General features: G+C 40.9%; 1 protein-coding gene across 2 annotated transcripts; it reads right to left on the reverse strand.

Annotated features, from left to right (window-relative positions):
- Window positions 1-5: 5 nt before the first annotated feature.
- LOC122540313 (ceramide-1-phosphate transfer protein) lies at window positions 6-16,305 on the reverse strand. Of its 2 annotated transcripts, none has more exons than XM_043675825.1 (2): window positions 16,168-16,305; window positions 6-2,611 (listed from the first exon to the last, which is right to left on the reverse strand). In XM_043675825.1, the coding sequence occupies exons 1-2, from the start codon at window positions 16,284-16,286 to the stop codon at window positions 2,089-2,091; spliced, it is 642 nt and encodes a 213-aa protein (XP_043531760.1). In that variant the 5' UTR covers window positions 16,287-16,305; the 3' UTR covers window positions 6-2,088. The 2 variants fall into 2 exon arrangements, with proteins under 2 accessions (XP_043531760.1, XP_043531761.1); XM_043675826.1 differs by lacking the exon at window positions 16,168-16,305 and adding an exon at window positions 6,737-6,855.
- Window positions 16,306-16,309: the final 4 nt, after the last annotated feature.

Raw genomic sequence — 16,309 nt, forward strand, 5'->3', positions numbered from 1 at the left:
AAATCAAAATTGTGCACAATTTAATCCTCTTATACATTGAACATAATGACAAATTCCAAAGATTCAATTTATATCAAATCAAATCACTTTAGATTACAGATTCAACATGAAAAATTTCTCACAATATTCAAGAGGAAGATGGATAGTTTCAAGTCCAAAATTCACATTAGTGTGTGAAATTTAGATAAATTCATAACTGGATTAACAAAATAAAAATCTTCCAAACGCAGGTAAAATCCATTCACATATGGTAGCCAAAAACAAAAAATCAAAAGGTGATTTTTCTTTATCAAAGATTAATGCTGATTAAAGCTAATATTCAAATACAATTAGGGAAAATAAAAATAACAATATTGATCTCAGTGCATGTAATCATCAAGATTACCTTCTGGTACTTGTCATGGAATTAAAGCCCATCATAATTGTGAAATAACACTTATGTTTTTCTATTTATTTTCTCTAGTGTCCTTTAGGCATTGGCTCTTCTGGGGTAAATTAGCACAGCATCAAGTGTTCATATATCAGTCTTGACAACAAATAGCAGCTTTGGGGACCACAAGGTGCATCATAGTGGATCTTATCTTGCATTTGCTCAAATTCCATACTGTCAGTTTCCAGCATCTGTAGAATTGATATATTTCCATTTCCCTAGCCTTGTCATAGCCTGGTGCTGTTAAAGTGTAATAGTGAACTCATGTTCTATATGGGTATACACAAAGATTACTCATTCCCCCAATGCACAGCTGATTACGTGCACTGCCCGTAACCATATACCACAACAGTCCTTTGTTCAATCCAAATGTTTGCTGTCCTTAGTTGACACATTCAAATTGATCCGAATGACCATAAAGACAAGGAAAAGCGTAGTGATTGTGAACCATGGATTTCTGCCTGAGAATGTCTGGGGTCAGGATGGAATGCTGCTTTGTCAACCCAACACATGATCCAAGACAATAAGGAAAACAGCAAGTGACAGTACATCTTTGGCCAGAACATTGAAAGCCTTCAAACTGTTCTTGCACTAACATATATTCCCTTTTCATTTTCTAACTTGCAAATTATACAGTTAAAAAATATACCAAAATTTAAAAGTGCAAAAATGTAAACTACTGTCTGTTTCCACTAAGACTTAAAAAAAATCTGAGTTCAATCTGATTTCTTGCATAATTAATACCAGGATGAGTCTCTTCCACTGTTAGTAATCTGATGGTTTTGCTGCTTGCGCTTGCAATAGCTTTTACTCAGTGTAATTTATTCACACATTAGAATGAGATTAACAAAAACGCAAATCCGAACAGAGCTGACAGAGGACAGAGGATCTGAAAAACACAATACAGACATTCACAAAATCAGACACCTCCTGCAAGGAGAACATTTTGGATCTTCATGTGTATTGTAGTTGGATCTCATTTGCTCAAAAGATAAGAAACTAAACATAACTGGAAAGTGGAAAGGAAGCCTTTCAAATCTGCTGATTGATAGAAAGTAAAAAGAAACATAAGAGGTGACTCATTCTTGGTCAATTTTCTCATATACAAGTAGAGTTGTGTCACGGGTTTTTGGACAAGGTGGAGCCCAACCCTTGCCTTGGACTGGGCGAGCTACCTCTGGCCAGGACCCTATATTTAGGCTCACCATCTTGCTGCCCTTTGATAAGATTAACAGGAATAAACAATGTCAGTCACAACTTGCATTCCTGCTCACTGTCCAGTGACACCATACTGGAAAATACAAATGTGTTCAAATCACTGACAATAGATTCAGGCCAACTATAATACATACCACAGTGAAATAGACACTCTGCCCACATTCAGACATGAAGAATGGACACTTGGACAAGGTTTAGGCTGTTCAGACCCTCAATCATAACAGTCAACACATTTAGAGAGGTACAGAAAATAGTGGGGGGGAGATGCAATTTATAGACAGTGAAGGGAGTGCTGACTCACTATATCCAACAACTCATCAGGTTAATTAATATTAAAGTAATTTTTATCATCTTTGATTACTGAAGTCAGCATTTGCAAATATCACCATTAAAATACACAACGTTGTAGAACAAGTGGGTCTTTTGTGCAAAGTGCAGGATTACGGAAGATCAAGCAAGCCATGTTGACTATACAGGTCTTCTGTGATTTCGTAAGTTTTTGCAACGACCGGCAGTGCTTCTCCCAGTATAGCCACCACCTTTTCTGTTGGGCCCATATTCATAACCTCAAAGAAGTTTGCTCGGCTTGGCAGCATATAAAAGGCCACAGTTGCAGCTTTGCGTATTATCCAGGGATGATATTTGGCCAGGACATCCTGGTAGGCCTCTGTACAAAGGACAGACGTTTTGCTATTGTCAGAAGCTACCCGCAGTTTCTCCAGAAAGAGCTGCAGCCACCTGAGGGCACGATGGAGCCGCAGTAGTGTACGGCAGCCAGAGTCCCAGTGGTCACCCTGCTTTGTCAGATCCACGAGCTTGTTATCAACCTCGTACTTTACCATCGACTGAATGGTCAAATACTTTTGGCCATTCACACCACTTCTGTAGTCTTCCAGAATTTGGATTTTGGTGACAGCATCATTTGAAATAAAGGAAAATGCTGATCCCAGACTGCTCATAAATCTGAAGTGTAATAAACAAAAATATCTTAGCATTTATAACAAACATCAAGATAAAATGTTAAGTAAACTACTGATCTAATAAAAATTTAGAAGCAATATTCTTCAAAAATAATAAATACTCCATTGTAAAGTGGGTTACTACTTCTAGAAATCAAATTGTATCTACTTTTTTGGGAGTTTATCTTGCAAGATGCAGCTGAAAGGTCTCCAGTTCAACCCTTGATTTTCCACTGATCTGGGAATGATAGATGTTGTACTTTGCTGATTAGAGAGGGAATGATCGCTACCTATTACACCTTTGCTAGAAGCACCCAACAGAATGGGATTGGCCTCAACAATGTTGCTACCAATATTAAGCAGTCTGCTCACATGAATCCTCATGACTCAGCTGAGTGTCAGATATGCAGGGGATATACTGAACACTGCTGTACACCAAATGTACCCAAGCAAAGAATTAATACCTTCAGGAGAGGAACTCTCAGAAGGTTGGCAAGGAACTTTTAATCACGTCAGAGCACAGAAACAGATCCTTTGGTCCAACCAGTCCATGCCGAACATAATCCCACCAGTCCCACCTACCTGCTCCTGGCTCATCTTTCTCTAATCCTTTCATGTCCATGTATTTGACCAAATGTCTTTTAAATGTTCTAAATTGTGCTCGCATCCACCACTTCCTCAGGACGTTCATTCCACACACAAACCACCCTCTGTGTAAAACAAAAAGGCCTCTCATGACTTTTTAAAACTTTCTCCTCTCACCTTAAAGTGTGCCTCAGTCTAGAAATCCCCATCCTAGGGGGAAGGCAACTGCCAGTAACTACCTATATCCCTCATTATTTTGTAAACTTCTATCAGATTACTTCTCAACTTCTGACACTCCAGTGAAAAAAGTCCCAGCCCATCCAGCCTCTCTTTATAACTCAAACCTTCCATACCCACCAACATACTGGTAAATATCTCCTGAACCCTCTCGAGCTTAGTAATATTCTTCCTATAACTGGGTGACTAAAACTAGACAATATTCCAGAAGAGGCATCACCAGTGTCTGTACAAGCTCAACGTCACTTCCCAACTCCGACACCCAAAGAACTAAACAATGAAAGCAAATATGCCAAATACCTTTTTAACCACCCTGTCTATGGGTGATGCAAACTTCAAAAGAATAATGTACCTGCACCCAGAGGTCCCTCTGTCCTACAATACTGCCCAAGACCCTACCATTAATATATAATTATTTTGTTGTACCAAAATGGAATACCTTGCATCTATCCAGATTGAACTCCATCTGAATTTTTTCTATTCATTGACCCATTTGGTTAAGATCCCTTTGTAATCGTAGAAAATCTTCTACACTGTCAACTATGCCACCAATGTTGGCCTTGTCCACAAACTCACCTTAACCATGCTTTCTGTGTTCTCATCTAAATCATTTATATAAAATGACAAAAAGAATAAAAGAACCCAGAACCAACCCCTGTGGAACAACTCTGGTGACAGGCCTCCAATTTGAAACACACCCTCCACCATCCCCCTCTCCTGCAGTTAAGCCAATCTTATATCCAATTGGCAAGCTCACCCTGAATCCCATGGAATCCAACTTTACTAATTAGTCTACCATTCAGAATCTTGTCAAAGGCTTTACTAAAATCCAAATAACCAATGTCTACTGCTCTGCTATCAATCTTTTGGTACCCACTTCAAAAACAATACTGACTATCCCATATCAATTTTTGCCTCTCAATGTTCATAAATCCTATCTTTTCTAATCACCTCTAACAAATTACCCACAACCAAAGTCACACAAGTCTATAGTTTCCAAATTTCTCCTTACAACCTTTCTTAAACAAAAGTACATTAGTCACCCTCTCCAGTCATCAAGCACCTTACCCATAATTATAGATAATGCAAACATTTCTGCAAGGGGTCTCAATATCTTCCCTTTCTTGTCACAATATTCTGGGATACATTAACATAGAACATTACAGCGCAGTACAGGCCCTCGATGTTGCACTGACCAGTCATACCAACCTGACGCCCATCTAACCTACACTATTCTATGTACTTCCATATGTTTGTCCAATGACGACTTAAATGCACTTAAAGTTGGTGAATCTACTACCGTTGCAGGCAAAGCATTCCATAACCTTACTACTCTGAGTAAAGAAATTACCTCTGACATCTGTCCTATATCTATCACCCACAATTTAAAGCTCTGCCCTCTCGTGCTCACCATCACCATACTTTGAAAAAGGCAGTCCCTGTCCACCCTATCTAACCCTCTGATTATCTTATGTGTCTCTATTAAGTCACCTCTCAACCTCCTTCTCTCCAACAAAAACAGCCTCAAGTCCCTCAGCCTTTCCTCATAAGACCTCCCCTCCATACCTGGCAACATCCTAGTAAATCTCCCCTGCACACTTTCCAAAGCTTCCACATCCTTCTTATAATGTGGTGACCAGAACTGTACACAATACTCCAAGTGCGGCCGCACCAGAGTTTTGTACAGCTGTAGCATAACCTCATGGTTCCGGAACTCGATCCCTCTATTAATAAAAGCTAAAACACTGTATGCCTTCTTAACAATCCTGTCGACCTGGGTGGCAACTTTCAAGGATCTGTGTACCTGGACACAGATCTCTCTGCTCATCTACACTACCAAGAATCCTACCATTAGCCCAGTACTTTGCATTCCAATTACTCTGACCAAAGCAATTCACCTCACACTTGTCCACATTAAACTCCATTTGCCACCTCTCAGCCCAGCTCTGCAGCTTATCTATGTCTCTCTGTAACCTACAATATCCTTCGTCACTATCCACAACTCCGCCAACCTTCGTATCATCTGCGAATTTACTAACCCACCCTTCTACACACTCATCCAGGTCATTTATAAAAATGACGAACAGCAGTGGACCCAACACTGACCCTTGCGGTACATCACTAGTAACTGGACTCCAGGATGAACATTTCCCAACGACCACCCACTGTCTTCTTTCAGCAAGCCAATTACTGATCCAAACTGCTATATCTCCCACAATCCCATTCCTCCGCATTTTGAACAATAGCCTACTGTGGGGAACCTTATCGAACGTCTTGCTGAAATCCATATACACCACATCAACCAGTTTACTCTCATCTACCTGTTTGGTAACCTTCTCAAATAACTCAATACGGTTTGTGAGGCACAACCTACCTTCACAAAACTGTGCTGACTATCCCTAATCAAATTATTCTTTTCTAGATGATTATACATCCTATCTCTTATAACCTTTTCCAACACTTCACCAACAACTGAAGTAAGGCTCACAGGTCTATAATTACCAGGGTTGTCTCTACTCCCATTCTTGAACAAGGGAACAAGATTTGCTGTCCTCCAGTCTTCTGGCACTATTCCTGCAGACAATGACGATTTAAAGATCAATGTCAAAGGCTTGGCAATCTCCACCCTGGCTTCGCAGAGGATCCTAGGATAAATCCCATCTGGCCCAGGGGACTTATCTATTTTCACACTCTGCAGGATTTCTAATACTGAAAAATGTGTTGCTGGAAAAGCGCAGCAGGTCAGGCAGCATCAAAGGAGCAGGCGAATAGACGTTCGGGCATAAGCCCTTCTTCAGGAATCTTCAGAATTTCTAATACCTCTTCCTTGTGAACCTCAATCCCACCAAGTCTAGTAGCCTGTATCTCCGTATTCTCCTCTACAACATTGTCGTTTTCTAGAGTGAATACTGTCGAAAAATATTCATTAAAAAACATTAGATCAGGTCCTGGAGTTTCATCTACCTTTAAATGTTCTAAGATCTCCTGAACTTCCTCTTCTGTAATGTAAACTGTATTTAAAACACCAAAGTTTATTTCTCTGCATTCTCTAGAATCTATTTCTTTCTCCACAGTAAAAATTGACAATATTCATTTAGTATCTCTCCCATCTCCGGGAGTTTGCATGCATCAGGTTATAAAGACACTGATGCCAATGCTACTCTTTGGTATTTCCCAATGAAACATTTTTCAGGTGGAATTCAAATATGCACACATCACACATGCATATCCCTCAGTCAAATCCAGCCATTAACTGAATTCAAGTCGAATCTAATGTTCTGGTTGTTGTGAACTACTAATAACATACCTCATATTGTGCTAATCTTAAAGAGTCTTCATCTGAAGAGCCATATCAGACTCAATGATAACTCTGTTCATCTCTTCACAGATGCTGCCAGATCTGGAGTGTGTTTTTGGAATGATTTTTTATTTCAGATTTTCAGCATCTGCGGTATTTTGCTTTAATAATTAAAAAAGAGTCAGACATACAGCACAGAAACAGACCGTCAGTCCAAATTGTCCATGTCAACCAGATATCCTAACCTAATCTAGTCCCAATTGCCAGCACTTGGCCCATTGCCATGTAAAACCTTATTCATATACCCATCCAGATGCCCTTATAATGCTGTAATTGTACCAACCTCCACCACTTCTTCTGGCAGCTCATTCCATATACCCACCACCCTCTGAAAACATTGCCGCTTAGGTCCCTTTTATATCTTTCCCCTCTCACTCTGAGCCTATGCCCTCTAGTTCTGGACTCCACCACCCCAGGGAAAAGATCTTGTCTATTTATCTTATCCATACCCATCATTTTATAAACCTCTATAAAGGTCATTCCTCAGCCTCTGATGCTCCAGGGAAAACAGCCCTACCCTATTCAGCCTCTCCCTATACCTCAAATCCTCCAACCCTGGCAATATCCTTGTAAATCCTTTCTGAACCCTTTCAAGTTTCACAACATCCTTCCAATAGGAAGGAGACCAGAATTGCATGCAATATCCCAAAAGTGGCCTAACTAATGTCCTGTACAGCTGCAACATGACCTCCCAACTCCTATACTCAATGCTCTGACCAATAAAAGGAAACCATACCAAACGCCACCTTCACTATCCTATGTACCTGCCACTCCATTTTCAAATAGCTATGAACCTCCACTCAAAGGTCTCTTTGTTCAGAAACACTCCAGAGGACCTTACCATTAAGCATTCAAGTCCTGCTCTGATTTGCTTTTCCAAAATGCAGCATCTCACATTTATCTAAATTAAACTCCTTCTGCCACTCCTCAACCCATTGGCCCATCTGATCATGATCCTGTTGTACTCCGAGGTAACCTTCTTTGCTGTCCACTAGAGTCAGAGACATACAGCATGGAAACAGACCCTTCGGTCCAACCTGTCCATGCCGACCAGATATCCCAACCCAATCTAGTCCCACTTGCCAGCACCCAGCCCATATCCCTTCAAACCCTTCCTATTCATATATCCATCCAAACACCTCAAATGTTGCAATTGTAACAGCCTCCACCACTTCCTCTGGCAGCTCATTCCATACACGTACCACCCTCTGCGTGAAAAAGTTCCCCTTAGGTCTCATATCTTTCCCTTCTCACCCCAAACCTATGCCCTCTAGTTCTGGATTCCCCAAACCCAGGGAAATTACTTTACCCATTTACCCCCCTCCATGCCCCTCATAATTTTGTAAACTTCTGTAAGGTCACCCCTCAGCCTCCGACGCTCCAGGGAAAACAGCCCCAGCCTGTTCAGCCTCTCTCTATAGCTCAAATCCTCCAATCCTGGCAACATCCTTGTAAATCTTTTCTGAACTCTTACAAGTTTCACAACATCTTTCTGATATGAAGGAGACCAGAATTGCACGCAATATTCCAACATTGGCCTAACCAATGTCCTGTATAGCCACAACATGACCTCCCAACTCCTGTACTCAATACTCTGACCAATAAAGGAAAGCATACCAAACACCTTCTTCACTATCCTGTCTACCTGCGACTCCACTTTCAAGGAGCTATGAACCTGCACTCCAAGGTTCGCCTGTTCAGCAACACTCCCTAGGACCTTACCATTAAGTGTATAAGTCCTGCTAAGATTTGCTTTACCAAAATGCAGCACCTCGCATTTAGCTGAATTCAACTCCATCTGCCACTTCTCAGCCCATTGGCCCATCTGATCGAGATCCTGTTGTAATCAGAGGTAACCCTCTTCGCTATCCACTACACTTCCAATTTTGGTGTCATCTGCAAACTTACTAACTGTACCTCTTATGCTTGCATCCAAATCATTTATGTAAATGACAAAAAGCAGAGGACCCAGCACCGATCCTTGTGGCACTCCACTGGTTACAGGCCTCCAGTCTGAAAAACAACCCTCCACCACCACCCTCTGCCTTTTACCTTCGAGCCAGTTCTGTATCCAAATGGCTAGTTCTCCCTGTATTCCATGAGATCTAACCTTGTTAATCAGTCTCCCATGAGGAACCTTGTCGAGCACCTTACTGAAGTCCATATAGATCACGTCGACAGCTCTGCCCTCAATTTTCTTAAGAAATAAGAAAAAAAACTCAAATTTAAGAGACATGATTTCCCACACACAAACCCATGCTGACTATCCCTAATCAGTCCATGCCTCTCCAAATACATGAAAATCCTGTCCTTCAGGATTCCCTCCAACAACCTGCCCACTACCGATGTCAGGCTCACCGGTCTATAGTGATGAAGTAGATCTATTTATAGAACACAAAATTTGGGTTAAAGATTTGTAAGTTGTGTGCTAGAAAAGCACCTACTTGAACATCTACACCATCATTGTGGAGAAATGGAAAACTTTACCAATGTCTGTTGATGTACAATGTCAGTGAAACATATACTGGTATTCAAGAACCTTAGCAGTTCTGCTCATTAAACATTACAACTTCCAAACTCACTGAAAACTAAACTTCCCTTATGTTAATCCTTTGAAATAAGGCTTTAATTAACAACTAGGAGCAGGCCATCTGGCCCTTCGTGCCTGCTCCACCATTCAATAAGATCATGGCTCACCAGCACCCTATACATCTGCAACATAACCTCTCTACTTTTAAACTCAACTCTTTAGTTATGAAGGACAAAATTCCATTTGCCTTCTTAATTACTTGTTGCACCTGCAGACCAATATTCTGTGATTCATGCACAAGGACACCCAGGTCCCTCTGCACAACACCATGCTGCAATGTCTTACCATTCAAGTAATAATTCTTATTACTGTTATTCCTGCCAAAATGGATGACTTCACATTTATCAACATTGTGCTCCATCTGCCAGATCTTTGCCCACCCAATTAAACTACCTAAATCCCGTTGCAAAGTTTCACAGTCCTCTGCACACTTTGCTCTACCACTCACCTTAATGTCATCCACAAACTTTAACAGACTACACGTGGTCCTCCACTCCAAATCATCTATGTAAATTGTGAATAATTGTGGTCCCAACACTGATCCCTGATGCACACCATTGGTCGCTAATCACTAACCAGAATAGTACTCATTTATTCCCACTATTGTTCCTGTTGGTTAACCAATCCTCTACCATACTTATACATTGCCCATAACACCTTGCATCTTTATATTATGCAGCACCTTGTCAAATGCCTTTTTGAAATCTAGATATACCAAATTTACTGAGTCTCTGTTGTCCACCGTCTTCGTAATGTCTTTATAGAATTCAAAAAAAAAGTTAAGCCTGACCGGCCATTCATAAACCCATGCTGCATCTGCCCAACGGGACAATTTCTATCTGGATGCCATGCTATTTCATCCTTGATAATACACTCAAGCATCTTCCCCACTACAGAAGTTAAACTAACTGGTGTATAATTCCCCATATTTTGTCTATCTCCCTTTTTAAACAGCAGCATCACATTTGCTATTTCTCCCGCCATCTCTTTTAGCAACGTGGGATGCATTCCATCAGGGCCAAGAAACTTGTCTACACTTAGCTTGCCCCACACTACCTCTTTCGTGATAATAATTGTTTCCAGGTCCTCACCTACTTTTGTCGCTTTGTCAATTACTGCCATGTTATTCGTACCCTCCACTGTGAAGACTGACAAAATGCCTCGTCCATTTCCTCATTTCCCCTTACTAAATTCCCCTTCTCATCCTCTAAAGAATGAATGTTTACTCTAGCCACTCTTGTTTCACATATTTATAGAAACTTTTACTATCTGGCTTTATATTCTGAGCTCGTTTTTCTTCTCAATCCATCTTACTTTTCTTTATAGCTCTTTGTGGCTTTCTGTTGACCTTTAAAGCTTTCCCAATTTTCTAGTTTCCTGCTGATCTTGGCCACTTTGTATGCCTGCTCTTTCAATTTGATAGCTTCCCTTAATCCCTTAGGCACCCATGGCAGATTACCCCTTTTCTCAGTCCTTTTTCACTGATATATACTTTTGCTGAGCACTTTGAATAATTGCTTTGAAAGTCCTCCACTGTCCCACCATAAAGTCTTTGCTTTCAGTTTACTTCAGTCGACTCCTCCTTCATCCTATTGTAGTCTCCCTTGTTTAAGCACAGGATTCTGGTATTGGATTTTATATTCACACTTTCCATTTGTATTCTAAATTCAACCATATTGCGATCGCTCCTTCTGAGAGGATCACCAACTATGACATTATTCATTATTTCTGTTTCATTTTTACACAGGACCAGATCCCAGATTGCTTACTCTCTCATCAGTTCCATTACATACTGTTAAAGAAAATTATTATGGATACATTCAAGGCTAACCTGACCAACTTGGTTTGACTAATCGACATGTAGTGTAAAATCCCCCTAATATTTGCCGTACCGTCTTTACAGGCATTAGTTATTTCTTTATTGCCTTCCCCAATGTGATATTGTTTGGCGATATTTTTATAGACTACACCTATCAGTAACTTGCTCTTCCTAGAATTTGTAATTTCCACCCAAATGGATTCAACCATATTCTCCACAGCACTTATATCATCTCTCACCATCGCCTTGATGTTGTCCATAAATATCAGAGCTACACCACCTCCCTGCCCGTCCTTTCAAATAATCTGATATACCTGGATACTTAACTCCCAATTGTGACCACCCTGCAACCATGTCTCTGCAACAGCTACTAAATCTCATTCATTCGCAATGACTTGTGCCGTTAATTCATCCACGCTGTCCTTATGCTAGTTTTTGTACATAATCTCCTGAGTTATCCTTCCTTTTTACTTCTTTTATAGTCTGCCATGTAGTTAAACCCTCCTGCACACATGCTAAACTGCTGCTTTCCTTTATATTTACCATTATAATTCCTGTCATTTTCCCCTTCCCTTCCCCTTCCGATTCACTCGTTTAAGTCTAGTGACCACCCTACTTATCCTTATCACTAGAACACTGGTTCCAGATCAGTTCAGGTGGAGACCATCCCATCAGTACAGATCCTCCTGTTCCAAAACTAATCCCAATGCCCCATGAAATGGAACCCCTCTTTCCCACACCACTCCTTTAGCCACATGTTTACTTCTAATTTTCTTATCCCTAAACCAATTTGCATGTAGCTTAGGTAGTAATCTGGAGATTATAACCCTTGAGGACCTGTTGCTTAATTTCATCCCTAGTACTTGATAATCCTCAAACAGGTCCTCTTTCCTAGGCTTGCCTATGTTATTTGTCCCAATGTGGACCACAACAACTGGATCCTTGCCTTCCTGCTCCAGTATCCTTTCAAGCTGGTCAGAGATGTCCTGCACCCTGGCACTGGTCAGGCAACATACCATGCGGGACTCACGATTCTGCTTACAAAAGGATGCATTAGGGCATTTCTGAATAGAATTAAATATAAAACGTGAATTCTAAGAAAACTTAAGTGGATTAGAAGTTATTGCTCCGATATTACCATGGTCATACCAGTTTAACCAACAGCAAGTGCTGCCTTTACTTCACTAAACTGACAGCAACTTCAGGAGTCTGGACATGCACAAATTCATTTAGAAACACTAAAGTTGCTCTCAGTGATGCATGTTCCTCTCCTTCACCCCCCCCCCCCCCAAAAGAGTGTACATTGCTGAGTATCCACTCACAAAATTTTAGCCACTGAAAAAAATCAATGAAGTGACAAGAATTTTTATTCTCTCTCATTATTTAAAAACCCTTCAAAAAGTGACACTTTGTTGACCAAGATGTACTTATATTTGTAAAACGTAAATTTCTACACATTTAAAATAAACATATTTAAATCTAGTTGTAATCATGTATTTTACAACAAAAGATTAAGAGCTTTTAGTGATTTTGTTTGCAATTAGTGAATACTTCAGGCAATTGTTTCTGTATCCTGCTTATATATATTGTTGCTGCAAACCAAGATTTACTTTGACTTGATGCCAGAAACAACTGCCGTTAGCAAAGAGGAAACACATTGCCACAGAGATTGCTACATCTTTGTGGACAACTTTCTTCGAGGTCACCAGTAAATATCCTTGCTTTGTCATTCAGCACGAAATCCAGGCCAATGTTTTGGGGAGGGTAACATCCCAAAATCTTAAACTATTCTTTCCTGATGCAAGAGGCCCTCTACAATTCTAGATATTACCAATAATTTTGCTTCTTAGTAGGTTGGGAAATAATGATTTCACATACACAATCCTTAAACTTTAAAACTATGTAATGAATAGCTTTAATCAACTGTATTTGTCAAATTTGCAATAACTGGATCATTTCCATACAACATTATCATACTGAGAAATAATACACTCATTCTCCCCATCTGTTTGTCTTGTTAATTTTATGAAATCAGATGTGTGCTTGGGCCCTCACACTAAGTGAAATTGATGATACTAAAATACAAATGAGGAGCACAAGTAGGCTCTTCAGCCCCTCTATTTTGTTTCAGCAGTCAATAACATCATGGTTGATCTGTTAGTGTTTAGATTTCCACATTCACATCTACTCCAATAACCTTTGATTCACTTGCCTAACAAAAACAAACTATATCCACCCTAAAAATATACAATGACCTTGTCATCATCCTTCGAAGTCAAGGAGTTCCAAGGTTACACAACCCTCAGAGAAAAACCAACTCCTAGTTTTAAAACAGTGCTTCACTGTGGTTTTTAATTAATAAAACCTAGTTCTAGGCTCACTTCAGAGAGGAAGCATCCTTCACACATCCATCCAGTCAAGATCTTATTTATACTTTAATCAACCTGTTCGGACATGTTACGACATACCTCTGGGACAGGTGGGACTTAAACCTGAAACTATAGGCTTATGATGCCTTCCTCTGGGCCAGATAAAAAGGGATCCATGTATTTCAAACAAGTTCCCCTTCACAAGGCCAGTCTCTCCAACCATTCTTCAGAAGACAATTCACTCATTTCAGGTATCAATCCAGTAAGCAATTGTATGTTGGGGTAGCAAAGTAGTTAGCATTGCTGCTTCACAGTGCCTGGAATCAGAGCTTACCTCCAGCTTCAGTGGCCTCTATTTGCACTGTAGCGCTTTTCTGATTCTAAGCCTCCTCTGAACCATCCCCATCCCACAAACATCCACAATATGCAATCTCATCAATGAGTTATATAACTGCAGCATAACATCCTTACTTCTATTCCTCTAGGAAGTCAGACATTGGTGATGACAAGGTGTTGGAGGGAATCCTGAGGGAAGGATTTGCATATATTTGGAAAGACAGGGCCTGATTAGGCTTAGTCAACATGGCTTTGAGCATGGGAAATGATGATTCATGAATTGAGTTTTTTGAGAAGTAACAAAGAGGATTGAAGTGGGCAGAGTAGTGGACATGATCTATGTAGAATTCAGTATGACATTCGACAAGATTCCTCATGGTAGACTGGTCAGCAAGGTTAGATCACAATAGAATAACTAGTTATATGGATACAGAACTGGCTCAAATGTAGATGACAGAGGGTGATGGAGGAGGGCTGTTTTAAAGACTGGAGGCCTCTGACCAGCAGTGTGCCATAGGGATTGATGCTCGGTGCAATGCTTTTCATCATTTGTATAAACAAATTTGGATGCAAACATTGAAAACATTGCAAGCTTGCAGATGGCACCAAAATTAGTAGTATAGTGGACATCAAAAGAGGTTACCTCAGGGTACAATGGGATCTTGATTAGATGGGCAAATAGGCCGAAGAGTGGCAGATAGAGCTTAATTTCGATGAATGTGAGATGCTGCATTTTGCAAAGGCAAATCAGGGTAGGACTTATATGCTTAATGGTCAGGTCTGGAGAGTGTTGTTGAACAAATGCAGGTACAGCAGGTAGTGAAGGCAGCTAATAGCATGTTGGCCTTCATAACAAGAGGGATTGAGTATAGAAGCAAAGAGGTTCTTCTGCAGCTGTACAGGGCCCTGGTGAGACCACACCTGGAGTACTGTGTGCAGTTCTGGTCTCCAAATTTGAGGAAAGACATTCTGGCTATTGAGAGAGTGCAGCATAGGTTCACGAGGTCAATTCCTGGAAAGACGGGACTACCTTACGCTGAAAGACTGGAGCGACTGGGCTTGTATACCCTTGAGTTTAGAAGACTGAGAGGCGATCTGATTGAGACATACAAGATTATTAAAGGATTGGACACTCTGGAGGCAGGAAACATGTTTCCGCTGATGGGTGAGTGCCAAACCAGAGGACACAGCTTAAAAATACGGGATAGACCATTTAGGACAGAGATGAGGAGAAACTTCTTCACCCAGAGAATGGTGGCTGTGTGGAATGCTCTGCCCCAGTGGGCAGTGTAGGCCCAGTCTCTGGATTCATTTAAGAAAGAGTTGGATAGAGCTCTCAAGGATAGTAGAATCAAGGGTTCTGGAGATAAGGCAGGAACAGGATACTGATTAAGGATGATCAGCCATGATCATATTGAATGGTGGTGCAGGCTCAAAGGGCAGAATGGCCTATTCCTGCACCTCTTGTCTATTGTCAAAGAGGCCTTGGAGTGAAAGTTCATAGTTCCTTGAAAATGGCGTCAAAGGTGGATAGGATAGTGAATGCAGCACTAAAGGAAAGTTGAGCTTTCCTTTACTGGGGAGAAAGTGAGGTCTGCAGATGCTGGAGATCAGAGCTGAAAATGTGTTGCTGGAAAAGCACAGCAGGTCAGGCAGCATCCAGGAACAGGAGAATCGACGTTTCGGGCTTAAGCCCTTCTTCAGGAATCCTTTATTGGGCAATGCATGGAGTATAGGAGTTGGGAGGTCATGTTGCAGCTGTACAGGACATTGGTTAGGCCACTATAGGATGTTGTGAAATTTGAAAGGGTTCAGAAAAGATTTACAGGAACGTTGCCTGGGTTACAGCTGTAGAGAGAGTCTGAATAGACTGGGGTATTTTTTTCCAAAGCACTGGAGGCTGAGGAAAGACATTATAGAAAGTTTATAAAATCATGAGGAGCATGGATAGACAAGACCTTTTGCCTGGGGTGGGAGCCTAAAACTAGAGGGACACATTTATGGTGAGAGGGGTAAGATTTAAAAGGAATCTAAGGAGCAATCTTTTCACGCAGAGGGGATGTGTGTCTTTTGTGATTCAGAACACCAACGTCAGAATTCTACAATTGTGCTCTACTTAAGATAGTCCTCATTATTCTTCCTACCAAACAAAAATCAACATCACGATTTCCCAATTACATTCCATCTGCCAACCTCTCCACATCTACCTGCAGTCTCCATAAACCCTGATGACAACACAGCGAGAGGATTTTTTTAAGTCACTCACTTTACCAGCCCTTTCCATCCTTCTAAGTAATGTTCCTGCAGGATTTCTCCCTCATCAGTCAGGCACTTTTTGAAAGACTCCAGAACCTCAGCCAAACTGAACCTGTCCGGATCAGCCATCTTAGAACTTCAAGCGAAAGGGC

The sequence above is a fragment of the Chiloscyllium plagiosum genome, chromosome 34, assembly GCF_004010195.1.
Source record: "Chiloscyllium plagiosum isolate BGI_BamShark_2017 chromosome 34, ASM401019v2, whole genome shotgun sequence".
In the NCBI taxonomy this organism is placed as follows: Eukaryota; Metazoa; Chordata; class Chondrichthyes; order Orectolobiformes; family Hemiscylliidae; genus Chiloscyllium; species Chiloscyllium plagiosum.

What these genes read in the sequence shown, in the direction of transcription:
- LOC122540313 (XM_043675825.1), bottom strand. Translation starts at nt 16,286, where the DNA reads ATGGCTGATCCGGACAGGTTCAGTTTGGCTGAGGTTCTGGAGTCTTTC. An exon ending in GGATGGAAAGGGCTGGTAAA is followed by an intron (nt 2,612 to 16,167) that starts GTGAGTGACTTA and finishes ATTACACTTCAG; the next exon opens with ATTTATGAGCAGTCTGGGAT.